This window comes from Mustelus asterias, chromosome 22 (genome assembly GCF_964213995.1).
Source record: "Mustelus asterias chromosome 22, sMusAst1.hap1.1, whole genome shotgun sequence".
NCBI lineage: Eukaryota > Metazoa > Chordata > Chondrichthyes > Carcharhiniformes > Triakidae > Mustelus > Mustelus asterias.
The window spans coordinates 10,774,680-10,791,716 of NC_135822.1; the positions used below are offsets into that span (position 1 = coordinate 10,774,680).

General features: G+C 43.2%; 1 protein-coding gene across 2 annotated transcripts in view; it reads right to left on the reverse strand.

The window, feature by feature from the left end:
* Window positions 1-16,317, reverse strand: part of c22h1orf159 (chromosome 22 C1orf159 homolog) — a 30,833-nt gene extending 14,516 nt beyond the window's left edge. Inside the window, exons 1-4 of one of the 2 annotated variants that reach the window (XM_078238468.1) lie at window positions 16,225-16,317; window positions 15,902-16,026; window positions 1,632-1,716; window positions 23-124 (exon numbers count right to left, since the gene is read on the reverse strand). In XM_078238468.1, the coding sequence (XP_078094594.1) occupies window positions 23-124; window positions 1,632-1,716; window positions 15,902-15,973 (259 nt within the window). In that variant the 5' untranslated portion in view covers window positions 15,974-16,026; window positions 16,225-16,317. The remainder of the gene's footprint in view (window positions 1-22; window positions 125-1,631; window positions 1,717-15,901; window positions 16,027-16,224) is intronic. The other variant, XM_078238469.1, reaches the window with a different exon arrangement.
* Between the last annotated feature and the right edge of the window lie 720 nt (window positions 16,318-17,037).

The following is a 17,037-nucleotide window of genomic DNA, read 5'->3' on the forward strand; positions in this document are numbered from 1 at the left end:
AATACACTGCTTGCTTACTCACAGTTAATGCATTCAGTCTGATTGTTCGAGGAATCGGTGAATGTTCCATTTATGCACCTGATGCAGGTGGTACTTCCATTCTTAAACCAATGTCTGTAACAGCCTGAAAATTGATAATGAGTGTAGAGGCATATGCTGATATAAACTCCAGCAATCCTTTTCAGTTTACTGGGAGGGCTTAATACAGCTTTTCAGTTGAACTGCTGTCTCTCTCTCTTCCACCCCAACGACATGCTGATGGAGCTCAAGCTGGAGCCTCTGGACCCCTGCAAACTATGACACCTTTTTGCATACTTTTGGTACTTTTATTTCAACCAAAAAGCCCAATTCAAATTAAATCCAATTCATGGTCCCCACGCGAGGGACAAACAGGATCCAAGCTGACAGGAAGAGGCATTGCTCCCCATCTTGGACTTGATCAAACACTTCATCTTAGCCAAAAGGCTGTGGTGGAGTTGAAAAACTGCATCAGGCGAAGTCTCGGTTTAACCTTATTGGCTACTGATCCTTTACTCTACCCTAGTCTGGGCAAACCACCATCGCAGGCACCAAGGCAAAGTATTAGCAAGCCCTTGAGAAAAGCTAATGACTCATTCAATGATGATAGGCAACTAATTCATGACTGGTGTGAAGACCCAGTTAGTAATTTGAAAAATTATTCAAACAGGAGTACAACTTTGTTAGTTCAGCGTAGGGAAAGAAATGGAGGAAGAGTTTTTTTTAAAAAAAGTTAAAGTTTATTTGTCACAAGTAAGGCTTACATTAACACTGCAAAGAAGTTACTGTGAAATTCCCCTAGTCGCCACATTCCAGCGCCTGTTAGGGTCAACGCACCTAACCAGCATGTTTTTCAGAGTGTGGGAGGAAACCAGAGCACCCGGAGGAAACCCATGCAGACACGGGGAGAACGTGCAAACTCCACACAGTCACCCAGGGCGGGAATCGAAACTGGACTCCTGGCGCTGTGAGGCAGCAGTGCTAACCACTGTGCCACCATGCCGCCCAGAGGGGTGTTGATATTAATTCTGGGAAGGATTTGTACATTTATTTGTTTGGACATTAGTAGGTCAGGAGTCCATCCTTTCACCAAAGATCAGAATTGGCTAAGCTAAGACATGTGAAGGGCCGAAGGTCCTCTTTCTGTGCTGTAAAACTCGACGACATGCTAGTCCTAACTGAATTAGTTTGGGTTGACTCAGCCTGCGGCTTAACGCCTGATAATTCAAAGAGCTTTTAGTGTTAAAGAAACCCTGGATTATCCAAAAATTTAAAACTAAGCAATGCAGATAACACAGTGGTAATAAAAATTGAACTTCAATTAATTAACAGGTGTAGACAGTAAAACTGCATTATTTTAATGCTAAATCTGCATTCACTCACACACAAAGATGTATGCTGTGAAAATGCAAACACTCAGCGATACATCAATTCACAAAAGGGATGCTCTTCCCGGGTTAATATCGGAGCTGAAAACGCTTAACATGGACAGAGTGCGCAAAGTTGAGTGTTCCATTCTCCAATAGAAACATTTCTTATCTTGATAAGCAGCAAAGAACAATCTCCATATTTTGTTGGCTGACATTACCAAGTTTGCTATTTTGAAAATGTACCTGGATAACAAAAGCTGCTTTGTGGACAAAGACCAGACTCGTCTAAGAGATCTGTGCAGCATCCGGTGAGTGCAACTGGCAGGATCTAGAGAAAATAAAATAGAATAAGACTTTGGAAAAGATAGAGAAAGACAAAAAAAACTTGCATGTCTATAGTATCTTTCAGAACCTTGGGTCAAACCAAAGCATTTAACAGCCAATGATGTACTTTTGAAATATAGTCACTGCTATAATGTAGGAAGGGTGGAAGCCAATTTGCGCACAGCAAGCTCCCATAAACAGTAACAAAATAATGACCAGATCAAATAGTTTGATGATGTTGGTTGAGGAATTATTATTGGCCAGGCTGGTGGCACCCCTAGCATTCCTACTATTCCAGAAGTAAGCTAGTCTGAATCTGTGGCAGCTTTATTAAGATTCTAAATTATGATGCGGACTACCAGCCACTAAAGAGTATGTTCAGTAGCAAATTAATCATAGAAAGCATGTTACAGTAATACACATTAACCATAACCCTTGGCCAATTATTCACAAATCTCTGCAGGCTGAAGGCTTAACAACATGAGTAATTTTGGATAGAAAAGGCAGTGAAATTGTCATGGGTGGTAATGTGAAATGGGCGATTACAAATTGGTTGCACGTCTGAAACTCCACTGCTGGTAGGGAGGGAAAAAAATCATTTGGAGTTGTAGCGTGGGCTGCTGATTCACCGTCATATATTTTGTGCAAATTGCTCAAATTGTATTTAACACTCCCCACTCCAATTGTGTCCCCCACGCCATACACCAACTGTGGGCAGAATACAACTACTCTCCATCAACTTCGGAGCTGCACCTGAATGAGCGAGGCTGGTTTAGTCATCCGTTTCCCCTTCTGTGTCAAATCATACTTGTGCTTCTCCAGTTGATAGGGCGCCAGGTCAGAAACCACAAGAAACTACGAAGGGTTGTGAAAGTAGCCCAGTCAATCACACGAACCAGATTCCCATCCATCGACTTCCCAGTGCCTCGGAAAAGCAGCCAGCACAATCAAGGACCCCACGCACCCCGGACATTCTCTCTTCCACCTTCTTCCATCGGGAAAAGATACAGAAGTCTGAGAGCACATATCAACCGACTCAAGAACAGCTTCTTCCCTGCTGCTGTCAGACTTTTGAATGGAACCACCTTATATTAAGTTGATCTTTCTCTACCCACTAGCTACGACTGTAACGCTACATTCTGCACCCTCTCCTTTCCTTCTCCCCTATGTACTCTATGAATGGAATTTTTTGTCTGTATATCGTGCAGTAAACAATACTTTTCACTGTATCCTAATACATGTGACAATAATAAATCAAATTTTAAAAAAATTAGGAAGCTCGATTAGACCCCAACATTTTTTTTTATTTTGGCATAAATGTGAGGAAAGGATGCTTCACCTAAGGAGTGGTTCCACTGACAGATTAGGGATTTTTAAAATCAAAATAAACTTTATTCAAAACACAGTTTAAATACACCTCTAACAAAATAAAACAGTTTAACTCTTAACTGTTGAACAATCGTTAAACAAGAATCAAATTCTTAACTTCTAACTTAGCATTATTCAGTTCCAATTAAGCAATATTTCTCTTATAGACTTAAACACCACTTTTAAAATAGCAAATCTAGCCTTGTTTTAACTTTTGTTAGCAGTTTTGGAGAGAGATTTTGTAGAGAGAGCTGCTTGTAGGCTGCTATCTTTAAACAGCCCTCTTCAGCAGTGGGTGGCACGGTGGTTAGTACTGCTGCCTCACATTGCATGGGACCCAGGTTCAATTCCTGGCTTGTGTGAAGTTTGCACGTTCTCCCTGTGTCTGCGTGGGTTTCCTCCAGGTGCTCCGGTTTCCTTCCACAGTCCAAAGATGTGCAGGTTAGGTGGATTGGCCATGATAAATTGCCCCTTAGTATCAGAGGACTAGCAGGGTAAATGCATGGGGTTATGGGGATAGAGCCTGGGTGGGATTGTGGTTGGTGCAGGCTCGATGGGTCGAATGGTCTCTTTCTGCACTGTAGGATTCTATGATTCTAACTGAACTCAGAAAGCTGTTTTTCACAGCTCCAATCCAGCTCCTCCGATTTCTAGTATCACATGACTATATGATCCTGTATCCCCAACTCGCCTTTCCATCACTTTAATCTAATCAAGAAAACACTCCCAAGGGTCCTTCTCTTTGGTAAATAAAAGCTCATTAAGCCTTCTGCTAAATAAACATTTACATGGCTAAAATGAATAATTATCCTGCTTTCCAGCAACTGCTGTATTCCTGCCAGACAAATGCACTGTTTGGAACAGTCTTAAAGCAGTCTTCCCTTAAACATAAAATACATTAATAGCACAATATCATCGTACAGTGCTATCTTGGCTTTCTGTTCCATGTACTTCTGTATATGCTTCCTTTCTTGAAACCTTCCTAAATCATCACTGTTGTCTTTCTTGGACCTTCTGTGTAAGCACGGTTTCTTGTCCAAGCCACGTTCTTATTCTGCTGTTCTTGATTCTTTGCATACTAGATACTCCCAGTATTCCTCTCAACTTCTCTGTTATTTGCTTGTCAACTATTCTCGTGTTACCATACACAAATCAATATAGTACAGTACGGTATAGACAGTTCACTCCAGTGACCCACTGGCGCACACCCACTGTTTGAGACAGAGGGACCAAGGAAAGCATTAGCAAATATGAGATTGTTTAAAATCTTGCCACATGAGAAAGGGGGAGGACTGCTCTAATATTATCTTTTAGTGCAAGGTTCATCAGTGCTTCCAATAAATAAAATCTGGTGACAGTATCCAACCTTAACTTGATCTAAATCATTCTGTTAGTTTTGTGTAGGGACTTTTCATAGATGTCTACCAGTCTGGCAACGTTTCTCAGGAATATAATGTCAGACATGAAAATAAATCCAAAAATGTAACAAAACTTCTTGCTACTTTAAAATAGACATCTGCTGAATGACAAAATGGCTGCTGCAGATCACATGGCTCACAAGATTGGCCATCTGCTCTGTAAGGTTTCAGCACAGACCACAGCAACAAAAGAGCTCCACTCCCACCCTTATGGGATCTTACACCCCCTTTGTAAGGCCACATAATAATCATGAAACTAGATGTCTAACCGACAAACTGACTCCCCCAGCTGGGATGATAACAAAGACGGAGACATCGAGACTCATTGTACCTGAGCCGCCATTTCGTTCCTGAGGGAAACAAGGGAGTTTAGCCAGGGGCGCAGAATCTGCTCGAGAGGCTGCAATTAGCTCATTAATGAGACACGTCACATGACTCCATGCTTCTCATCGTTTTAATATTATATTTCCAGCCTCACAGCTTAGACTGATTTAATATCAACTAGAAAGAACTCCAGCAGCCCCTGGCCAAGTAAGCAGCAGCCACCATCTCTCAATTCCTCAAAGCTCGATTGATTTTATAAGAATCATAGAATCCCTGCAGTGCAGAAGGAGGCCATTCGGTCCATCGAGTCTGCACCGACAACAACCGCACCCAGGTTCTACCCCTGTAACTCCGCATATTTATCCCGCTAATCCCCCAGACAATTTAGCATGGCCAATCAACCTAACCTGCACATCTTTGGAGTGTGGGAGGAAATCAGAGCACCCGGAGGAAACCCATGCAGACACAAGAAGAATGTGCAAACTCCACACAGTCGCCCGCGGCTGAAATTGAATCCAGGTGTGGGGCGGCACAGTGGCGGCATGGTGGCACAGTGGTTAGCACTGCTGCCTCACAGCGCCAGGGACCTAGTTTTGATTCCCGGCTTGGGTCACTGTCTGTGTGGAGTCTGCATGCTCTCCCCATGTCTGTGTGGGTTTCCTCCGGGTGCTTCGGTTTCCTCCCACAGTCCGAAAGACGTGCTGGTTAGGGTGCATCGGCCATGCCAAGTTCTCCCTTAGTGTTCCCAAAAAGCTGCCAGAGTATGGCCACTAGGGGATTTTCCAAGTAACTTCACTGCAGTGTTAATGTAATCCTACTTGTGACGCTAATTAATAAACTTTACAAACTTTACGAGTCTCTGGTGCTGTGAGGCAGCAGTGGTAACCATTGCTCCATTGTGCTGCCCCGTCCCTGATCATTGCCTGCCAAGCACAGAAAGTCCATCGTGCTGTAGCACCATTCATTCAAGGATTTCCTAGTTTGCTCCAACCAGAAACCTCTTCCCCTCCCACCCCCAACCACTCCCTCACCTGGTCTGAATGAGAATAAACGAACCTTCTGAGTTAATCATAATGCGACTTTGCTGCCAGTGATTTGGCTCTCACAAACTGAGGGATTGGGGAAATGATCCACAGCCTACTGATAAGCTCAGTTTCCCTCTCTGTTGTCTACAATTAATGGCCTGGACTATAAAGCACCAAACACCACTAGTTCCTAATTGATTAACCGCGCCAGAAAGTTTGTGCATCCAGAAAAAAGATTCCCACTGTCAAATAGATTAATACTCATTCGACATCTGAATGACACATCAGAGATAGCCATCAACCATGGACACTGTACTATAATGGGAGTGAGAACATTGGAGGTAGGGAAAAAGATTGCAGTAGACACCTCATTTGGTAATGGAGGGTGATGGAGGACATTATCGTCTGTCTCTTAAGATATTACTTTAAATGCGAAATTTAAGGTTTACTACCTTTTAAAAGAATGTAAAGAGACATGGTTTTAGCATAGCTGCATTTTATCTTTCAGTACTTGGATCATAATCTAATCCAGCATTTAATATTGTCTCAATTGTACCTATTTTGTCCATATTAGAAAACACCATTAGTAATCCTTTATTGCATCTCTTTTTATTCCCTTTCTTTTTATATACAGTGGAGGGATTAATCTGTGCCCGAGTCAGTGTCCCTTTCAACTGAATATTTCCATCTTCAAAAAAGTATTTTTTAACTATTATGCACTGCAGGGAATTGTGCATTTCAATAGTAGAAGAAAATCAATTATTGAAAGACTAATCATTAGTTGCATGCCAGAACACTACACTTTACCTTCAAGCTCCAACACTTTTTAAAGGGGGGGGGCAGAGGGGAGAAAGAATATAGAAGCCAGTGCACAAGACACAGTGACATTGCAAAATGGTCTCAATTCCAGTATAGGTGCATTTACTTTAGAAACAGAAATTATCTCTGAACCGTTATTTTAAAAAAAACACTGCCATTATTTAAGCAGAACAATCCCAAAGGAAAAAGAGCAATAATTTACTCGTCAATCTTAACTCAATTTCAGTCATCGGCTTTGTTGAACAGAAGAATACTTTGAAATGGAAGCATGAATCGTGGCGCAGTACACTGGATGTCTGGAGCGGAGCGTGGGATGAGGGGGGGCTGGTGGCGATGATGAGAGAATGAGTGAGACCCCCCTGGTTGCTATCAGAAGCCAGCAGTTGATTATACACATACAGAAGTGGAATATGATTAGTTTGAAAGCTCTTTCAGAGAAGCAACAAGGCATGATGTCCTCTCTCTGCGCTGTCTAATTCTATTGTGGGTGGAGGGTCAGGGACCAATAAGGGAACATTACAGAAATGGAGCCAACCTGAATAGGTATATATGGGTTGCAGCAACAGAGGAGTGGAATTTTGATTTGATTTATTATTGTCACATGTTTTGGTATACAGTGGGAGTATTGATTCTTGCGTGCTATACAGACAAAGCATACCATTCATAGGGTACACAGGGGAGAAGGAAAGGAGAGGGTGCAGAATATAGTGTTACAGTCAGCTGTCAGACCTGCTGAGGTTTTCCAGCATTTTCTGTTTCAGATTCCAGCATCTGCAATATTTTGCGTGTATTCATTTTTGTATTGTCCTCTTTGTCAATGCTCAGAACTCATTTTTGTAAAAAAACTCCAAATGATCTAAAGCTCCAACCACTTGTACTGACCCATCAGCCCTGCCTTTGGATTGGATTTATTACTGTCATGTGTGTTACTATACAGTGAAAAGTATTGTTTCTTGCATGCTGTACAGACAAAGCATACCGTTCATAGAGAAGGAAAGGAGAGAGTGCAGAATGTAGTGTCACAGTCATAGTTAGGGTGTAGAGAAAGATCAACTTAAAATAAGGTAGGTCCATTCAAAAGTCTAATGGCAGCAGGGAAGAAGCTGTTCTTAAGTTGATTGGTACGTGATCTCAGACTTTTGTATCTTCTTCCCAAAGGAAGAAGGTGGAAGAGAGAATGTCCGGGACGCATGGGATCCTTGATGATGCTGGCTGCTTTTCCAAGGCAGCGGGAAATTAAACGGAGTCAATGGATGGGAGGCTGGTTTGCGTGATGGACTGGTCTACCTTCACAACCCTTTGTAGTTTTTTGCGGTCTTGGTCAGAGCAGGAGCCATACCAAACTGGGATACATCCAGAAAGGATGCTTTCTATGGTGCATCTGCAAAAATTGGTGGGAGTCATAGCGGACCTGCCCAATTTCCTTAGCCTCCTGAGAAAGTCGAGGCGTTGGTGAGCTTTCTTAACTATAGCTTCGGCGTGGAGGGTTACGGAGAAACTTTAAGCTCTCGACCATTTCCATTTCATCCACCGTTGAAGTTGTGGAAGGAGAGGTTAATGATGGCAAAATAAGCAGTTCTGTCAACAGAGGTTGTGGTGTTTGAAGCTTGGTTCAGAGCTGAACAAGTTGTCAAGACTTCACATGGTTTTGCATAAGTGGCTTATGAGAAGGAGTACATAGCAAAGCAGCAGAGGGGGATCAAAAACGTCGTCGATTTTTCTGATGTTATGGAGCATTTGTAGCTTAAGACTGGACAGTAAGTCGAGACAGTGTGGAGGGAGATTGATTGCCTGTGAGAAGCAGTGCCGGTGGGGCTGATGGAAACCGAGAGTGTGGACGATGCCCTCAAGAGGTGACATGTCGATGAGGAAATGGAGGTGGCAAAGGATAGATCCTGTGGGTGCTGACTGTCAGGATTTGGAAAGAGAGATCATTGCTGGGGCTTGCTGGCTGTGTTGCGCTGGACAAAAATGGAGGCATGAAAAGACTATCTCAGGCAAGTGAGAGGTGACAGGGGAATGCTGTGGTCAGCCTCATGGAATAGATAAGCTTTTAAACCTGGGAAAGGGGAGACATATCACACAATTTTAAAGAGAGGTGGGGGGGGAAAAAAGCAGGATAGAATTTTTCCTCCAGAAAAATAGCTTGTGTAGCTAAAATCGTATGAATAATGCAGGCTGTGTGTTTAACTGTGGAATTGTTTTAATTCTATATTTAATGATGTCCACATTGGTTATATAGTAGCCATAAAAATCAGAAATAAACTTTTACCTTATTGGTAGAGTTTCAGTTTTATTGAAGTTGTTGGAGCTGGAATAATAGGTTTTGCAGAGGGTCACGCACATATTGTACAACAAATATCCCCACTTGCACATAAAATTCACAGCACACAAATTGGTCACTGGGCCTAACAGGTTTTATGTCGATGTTTATGTTCCACAGTGGCCTCTTTACATCATGCTATCGGCATAGACCTCTATCTCTTTAACCCTCACGAGTTATTCCAGCTTCCATTTAGATATATCTATACTATTTGCCACAACTACTCTACATCAAATGTAGATGTAATGTAAATCCCTGTCCATATCCATCATGAATCCATAACCTTAAAAGTTACAAGTGCAAAATAATATTGAGAAAATTGATCATCATAGGCTGATTTTGTTCACCTTTCTTCAAAGAAAACCCAGAATTTTTTATATACCTGCTGTGACGCGAGTGTACCTTTAAGATTGTTTTAAAAAATCATGCTCTGTGCAGTTGTAAGAAACCCTTTTGGTTTCATTGTTGCCCGAGCTGTCTGCTAGAAGTCCTTTTCTTGCTGCTTCAATGGGGATTTCTTTATTTTTACTCGGGGCCTCAGGAACTTTCTGGGATTTTTTTTAATGACTGCATTGTGAGGGGGAAGATTGATTGACAAGTCAAAGACAGGTGGGATCCTCTCCAGAAGAATCCAAGGATTCATTTTCAGTTTTGGTTTAGAGTCAGAAGATGTCCTGGTTGTCAAGTGGCAGGCAGGTTTTCCCTGGTCTTGTAAATTCTGCTGGCTAGCTGGAAGCAGGTCTCCTGGCCTTCCTGGAACGAAAGTCTGCTGTTGGTGGTTTGCTAGCTAGTAACTAGAGAGTCTCTCTCCCTGGTGTTTTGGGAAGCTGTTCTGACTTCAAGCTTGTCTGTTGTGTATGTATCAAGAGAACTATAGCATCCAACGACAAGAGAACGAATGCAACCCAAGGAACTAAGTTGCAGCATCACGTCAGCATTCGTATTATCTGTTTAAACCCATGACAATGGTTTTGTTTAAGGAGGGTTGTTTGGTTGTAACATTTCATGTATTTGTTAAGGTTGATACAATATCTTTTTTTTTCCTTGTTTGTAATTGGTAAACATTATTGCTAATTTTCTTTCTGTACCTGTTAACTGCATTCTTGTATAAACTTTGTTTGATAAAAGCTCCCTAATGGTCATTTGAATCACACCTGAAGTGAAACATCTCATACTTATCCTAGCCAAATTCAAATTGCAAAACATATGATCCAGGCGGATTTCATAAAACACTTGGGAGTTTCCAACCTGAATTATAACACTTGCATCTTGGTTAAGCCTGACTGCCCATTTAATTCTGAAATCTGAGAGATAACACATCTCTGTCCAGACACCATCACTGCTAAGAATGTGAATTTTGCAAACAACATAAGTATCTACCAAAGGGAATTCCAAAGTGCCCCTTTGTGGAAAACCATCAACTTGCTGAATTTAGGTTGGGTTTTAATTGCAGTGGCAAACACTGGGTGGAATTTTGCCGTTTTTTGGAAAAGTGTCAGCTCAGATAGGAAAAGCAGAGAGTAGCCCACTGGTCGCACTGCTAGGGTTATGATGGCACAGTGGTTAGCACTGCTGCCTCAAAGCATCAGGGACCCGGGTTCAATTCCGCCCTCGGGGTCACTGTTTGTGTGGAGTTTGCACGTTCTCCCCGTGTCTGCGTGGGTTTTCTCCGCATGCTCCGGTTTCCTCCCACAGTCCAAAAGACGTGCTGGTTAGGCGCATTGGCTGTGCTAAATTCTCCCTCAGTGTACCCGAAAAGGCGCCGGAGTGTGGCGACTAGGGGATTTTCACAGTAACTTCATTGCAGTGTTAATGCAAGCCTACTTGTCATAGAAATCATAGAAACCCTACAGTACAGAAAGAGGCCATTCGGCCCATCGAGTCTGCACCGACCACAATCCCACCCAGGCCCTACTCCCATATCCCTACATATTTACCCGCTAATCCCTCTAATCTATGCATCTCAGGACACCAAGGGCAATTTTTAGCATGGCCAATCAACCTAACCCGCACATCTTTGGACTGTGGGAGGAAACCAGAGCACCCGGAGGAAACCCACGCAGACACGAGGAGAATGTGCAAACTCCACACAGACAGTGACCCAAGCCGGGAATCGAACCCAGGTCCCTGGAGCTGTGAAGCAGCAGTGCTAACCACTGTGCTACCGCGCCGCCCATGTGACTTGTGACATGAATAAATAAGCTTTACCCACCATATTTCTTGACACTGTCAAAAAAAAAACCAAAGCCCGCCACACCAGCAACTTGGGTTTCGGGAAAGGCACCCTGATGTTCAAAAATAAAAATAATAGAAAACAAACACCCCTCAGACACTCACCGCCCCCTCCCCCAAACCCACAACTCACTCTGTAATGTGCAAGAGGGCAGTGCCAGGGTACCCCCAGCATGGACATGGCCCTCTTCCCTCGAGAGCTGTACTTACTCATGCATCTCCGGCAGGTTCAGTTCACCAGGTGCACATTGCAAAGGACTTGTCACGATTCACGTTATGAACTGACAGTGTTGGATCTCCCGCTCGATTCTCCGTCCTCACTGTCATTCCCGCCCATGGAAATGGGGCGCAAATCCCCCCCCCACACCCACCCACCCATCTTTCAAAAAGGTAAGATATGGGTTTGTGCTCATAATTCATAAGCTAAACTGTGATTTCAGTTGTGTTCCAGCAATAAGCTCAAAGAAATAAGGGTTTTATGTGCTGACTAAAAAGACAGATACGAATGCCACCCTTAAATGACACATGCATACCTCCTAGTGGTTAACTCGAGAAAACCACCAACAGGCCCGGATGAAATTTGGTTCTGATGTGGAGATGCCGGCGTTGGACTGGGGTGAACACAGTCAGAAGTCTCACAACACCAGGTTAAAGTCCAACAGGTTTATTTGGTAGCAAATACCATAAGCTTTCGGAGCACTGCTCCTTCGTCAGATGGAGTGGAAATGTGCTCTCAAACAGTGCAAACAGACACACAATCAAGTTGCAGAATACCGATTAGAATGCGAATCCCTACAACCAGCCAGGTCTTAAAGGTACAGACAATGTGGGTGGAGGGAACATTAAACACAAGTTAAAGAGATGTGTATTGTCTCCAGACAGAACAGCTAGTGAGATTCTGCAAGCCCAGGAGGCATTGGATTTATGTCACATTATCAGTAACCCCCACAGCTTGCCTCCTGGGCTTGCAGAATCTCACTAGCTGTTCTGTCTGGAGACAATACACATCTCTTTAACCTGTGTTTAACGTTCCCTCCACCCACATTGTCTGTACCTTTAAGACCTGGCTGGCTGTAGGGATTCGCATTCTAATCAGTATTCTGCAACTTGATTGTGTGTCTGTTTGCACTGTTTGAGAGCACATTTCCACTCCATCTGACGAAGGAGCAGTGCTCCGAAGGCTTATGGTATTTGCTACCAAATAAACCTGTTGGACTTTAACCTGGTGTTGAGAGACTTCTTACTGTGAAATTTGGTTCTCCAGGATTAGTGCAAATAGAAGAGCCTAAAACAATGGCTTCAATTCCTATACATTGATTTGAAAGAACCTACACTTTAATAAAGTGGCAGCAAAGAGTTGATCATTAGCCTGCTGGTCTGCCAACTTCATCACAAGCCCAAAACCAGAAAATGTCTTGGCTTTGTACCTTGATAGCTGAATCTATATTAGCAACAACACAGTCCGAACCACAAAATTAACAAGCAAGCATCGTGCTGTACGGGGCAGGGGGGGGGGGGGGGGGGGGGGACATATTTTTGTAGTAAACTTAAAAACCAGATTGACTCAAAAGAGGCCAATTCTTTCAAGTGTATTTTTTAAATGAGCTCCCATCGTATTGAAAGAATGCATCACATTTTGCACAGATAGTACTTGAAAGACATCTGGGAATGGGAGATGACTGGACAGATGTCGTGATGCACCATTGATTACGCAAAGACTCGTTGTTGCGAAATAACAGGCTTTTATTAACAAAGAACTGGAGCACTCCCGAACCCTTAGCTAATCCGAACTGAGGCAAAAAGGAGCAGCCACCTTTATACCCAGAGAACGGTGGCACCCCGGATTGAGGCAGCAGGGGCGTGTCCAGGCATATCAATCACATAAACAGACAACTACAGTGGTTCACCACATGTAGTCACTGTGGGGAGCAGTAATCAACAAAAACCAATATGAGAATTATATTCCCAAATCATTAGGTCAGTAGTATGGCGGCCAAACAAGTTTTGCCAGTACCCGTTTTTCATTAAACATCATGGTGTCACAATCATTTTCTCAAAATATCTCTTAATGTAATCGGAGATTTCTATTACTGCTTCACTTTTTCACATTGAATCGGCATTGCTTTTTACTAGGCAGCACGGTGGCACAGTGGTTAGCACTGCTGCCTCACAGCGCCAGGGACCCAGGTTCCATTCCTGGCTTGGGTCACTGTCTGTGTGGAGTCCGCACGTTCTCCCAGTGCCTGTGTGGGTTTCCTCCGGGTGCTCCGGTTTCCCCCCTACAGTCTGAAAGACGTGCTGGTTAGGGTGCGTTGGCCATGCTATATTCTCCCTCAGTGTACCCGAACAGGTGCTGGAGTGCGGCGACTGGGGGATTTTCACGGTAACTTCATTGCAGTGTTAATATAAGCTTACTTGTGACACTAATAAATAAACTTAACTCCCTCTCCTCTTTGCTTTACCTCTTGCTGCATGTGCAGAAATCCTCGTCTCCAGCATCCAGAGGCAGTGCTGGGGGAAAATATTTCACCCCTCTCCCAGCATGGATTGGTTCTCAGTGGGACAGCGTTTCACTGCACTGTTGGTTTGCCTTCCTATGCTGTGATAGGTCATTCCGTCAAAATCACACCCCCCCCCAACCATTCCGTCAGAACACTCCTGATTGGTCAATCGGGGATTCCGGGAGGTCAGTGAAGGGAAAACTGGAAGCTAGCGGGGAAGACATTGATAGAAACATAGAAAGAAAAGAGTAGGCCATTCGAAAAGGAGACAATACGATTCTTTTATAGAACACCCCAGCATGATCACCTGGGAGCCGGGAGGGAATTCGCTTCTGGGTGACAACAGAACATTGGCAGCGGCATCCGTAAGCCATGCTTGTAGAGGTAGTCAGAGGGCGCCATCAGTAAACCAGTCGGCGCTGAGGAAGGTGGCAGGAAAGTTCAATTGAGCTGTGGCAGATTCAACCAAATGTCCTCATTGAAAGGTTTTGTGCTTTTCTGCTTGTGGCTCTGGTATAAACAAAATCTGCTACGCTTGAAGTACATTTGCTCGTTTAAAATCCAACTTCCTGCTGTCTATTGTTAGAATCCAGTATGCAAATGAAAACAAAGGAGATTGGGTTTACATTAACTTTACTGTGTAATACACAGAGCGGAATACAGGATTCTAGGATCAATTCTAAAAAGATTGAACTCAGGCTTTATTTAAGAAAATGAGGCAGAAATGTGATTGAATCAAAAGTCTCGAGTTCATAATTGCTGTTTCCAATAATTGGGTGTTTAGAATTGCCAATCTGTTTGGGAATATTCCAGGAGGTGTCATCACATGACCTCCTGTCTTGAACTGCCCCTCCCCTAGTCTCCTTCCAATATTAGTTGCCCAACTTGTGCATCAGCTGCAAGTTCCCCTCACAAGCCACACATCACCCTGACTTGCAACTATAATCGCTGTTCCTTCATTGTCACTGGGTCAAATTCCTGGAACTCCCACCCGAACTGTGTTTTAAAGTTTAAGGTTTTTATTTATTAGTCACACAAAAGGCTTACATTAACACTGCAATGAAGTTACTGTGAAATTCCCCTAGTTGCCACACTCTAGCGCCTGTTCGGGTCAATGCACCCTAACCAGCACGTCTTTCAGATTGTGGGAGGAAACAGGAGCACCCGGAGGAAACCCACGCAGACACGGGGAGAACGTGCAAACTCCACACAGACAGTGACCCAAGCCAGGAATTGAACCCGGGTTCCTTGCGCTGTGAGGCAGCAGTGCTAACCACTGTGCCACCGTGCTGCCCACACGTGTGGGTGTACCTACAGGACACGGATGGCAGCTGTTCAAGGCAGCAGCTCACCACCTCCTTCTCAAGAGCGATTAGGGATGAGCATTGAAAATGCTGGCCTAGCCAGCGACACCCAAGTCCCAAGAAAGGATAGCAAACACTTAAAGCTTAGGGACTCATGTCACGCAGTATATAATATAATGATCGACCCTACTCTTCTGGGTAGGGTAATAGTAAAATCCTTGGGAATCATTTACAAAAAGACAGTTGGATAATGTGATAGGGAAGGTGGATGTGACTTTTCGACTGATTAACTGAAATAGGTCTAATACATTCCATGCCCATATGATTAGTGCACTAGTGGTGATGTGGTTAAGTAGCCACTTTTCACGAGGGACTATTTCAGCCAACCACTTTCAGAAGCAAATTGCAGAAGTGAAACTGTTGCATCAACGGCAGCTCAGATGGGAAGAAAAACAGTAAAATGGGGAAATAAGAATACTGTTCTGAACTGTTTTTCCCTCCTGGGATACTCTCAACATTAAACCATATCTCCAGACTAGATCTTCCTTTGCTAATTAAAGCTTAGTATAACATTCAAATTAAAGAATGAATGAAGAGAGAGAGAGAGAGAGAGAGACTTGCTGGTGTACAACCCAAGATCTTGTGTTTAGATAACCAGCGTGGACTTACTTGTCAGGCCAAATGGCCCGTTTCCTTTTGCTGTAAATTTCCACGCGACAAACTTTTCAGCTTAGTTTGCTTGAAGGAAAAATTGCTATTTGTGGACGTCACTGTAGGCACTTCCTGCTATTCAGCACGCAACAGCATTTAACCACACCTTGTCTTGAACAAATGCTGGGGGTCACAGTAAAAAAAAAACAAAATGTGCAACATACCAAAGATTGTGGTGTTTCAGAGCAGACTCGGAGCACTAGTCCTGCCAGGATTATGGTGAACGGTGCAGTCATGGCCAGTTGGAAGAAGATTCTGTGAAAGGAAAAATAAAACCAAATTCATCCTCCTGAGGGGAAAAAAAAAGACAAAATGTAACTTCAATACAGGTACAAAGAGCTCAGCAGTTAGTGAAACATTTTGAGATCAATCTAAAGAAAGCACTTCTTCAAAGTCTCGGTCAACCGCTTGGTAAACATACACAGGGTGGACTTATTTGCTGAGCCTTCAGATTTCTTTTTTTAAAAAAAACAAAATAAGATCTTACTTGAGTGAAAGAATTAAGTTGAGGCATTCGGATATTCAGCCTGTCACAGCAACTGAAAGCAGTTTCCTCATAATGGCAGCCCTGTTTGTTGCTAGGATACAAGGGGCCTTATCTGAATACAAGTACAGCCTTACTGGTTTATTCCACACCCACCTAAAATCAATTTGAGCAATTATAGCCTGACTCAAAGCTTTGGCTGCAAATCGTCCTTACACAGAAAAAAAAAATTGTCCTTACAAGAGGTTTAAGATAAATACATATCTCAAAAGGAGAGAGAAAATAAAAAGTGCAATCCTCATTTCTCCTTTAGTTTATTTGCCAGTTCGAAAGCAAACAATTTAACACACAGGCCGCAGCTGGTATCTGGCAGGCGCAGACTTAAACCTGACAGCAATGTTTCTTTATTTTCAAATCTCCAGAAAATAAACTACTGAAGTGCAAAAAAAAAATCTACACATTAGTGAACACCCACAACTTTCTGATGATGTGGAATACAGCAATACAGTCAAGCCCAAGTTCGACGTTTCCAGTAGATGCTCACTCCGAGAATATCTCACAGAGTGCTGTGAAAGGTTGGGAGACAGTTTCAATTTGCCATGCTTCTGGATTCCCAATTTCAGTGGGAAGTTGTTGAAAAAAGGCATCAGATGCTTCACCTGTCAGGAAGGACAAAAATGATAGGAGAGTCATCCTTGCGTACCTTTTGAAAATTGGTTCTAAATGATGTTGGAGGACATCATGCACCCACCCACGCCGATCATATAAATCATGGAATCCCTACAGTGCAGAAGTGGCCATTCGATTCATTGAGTC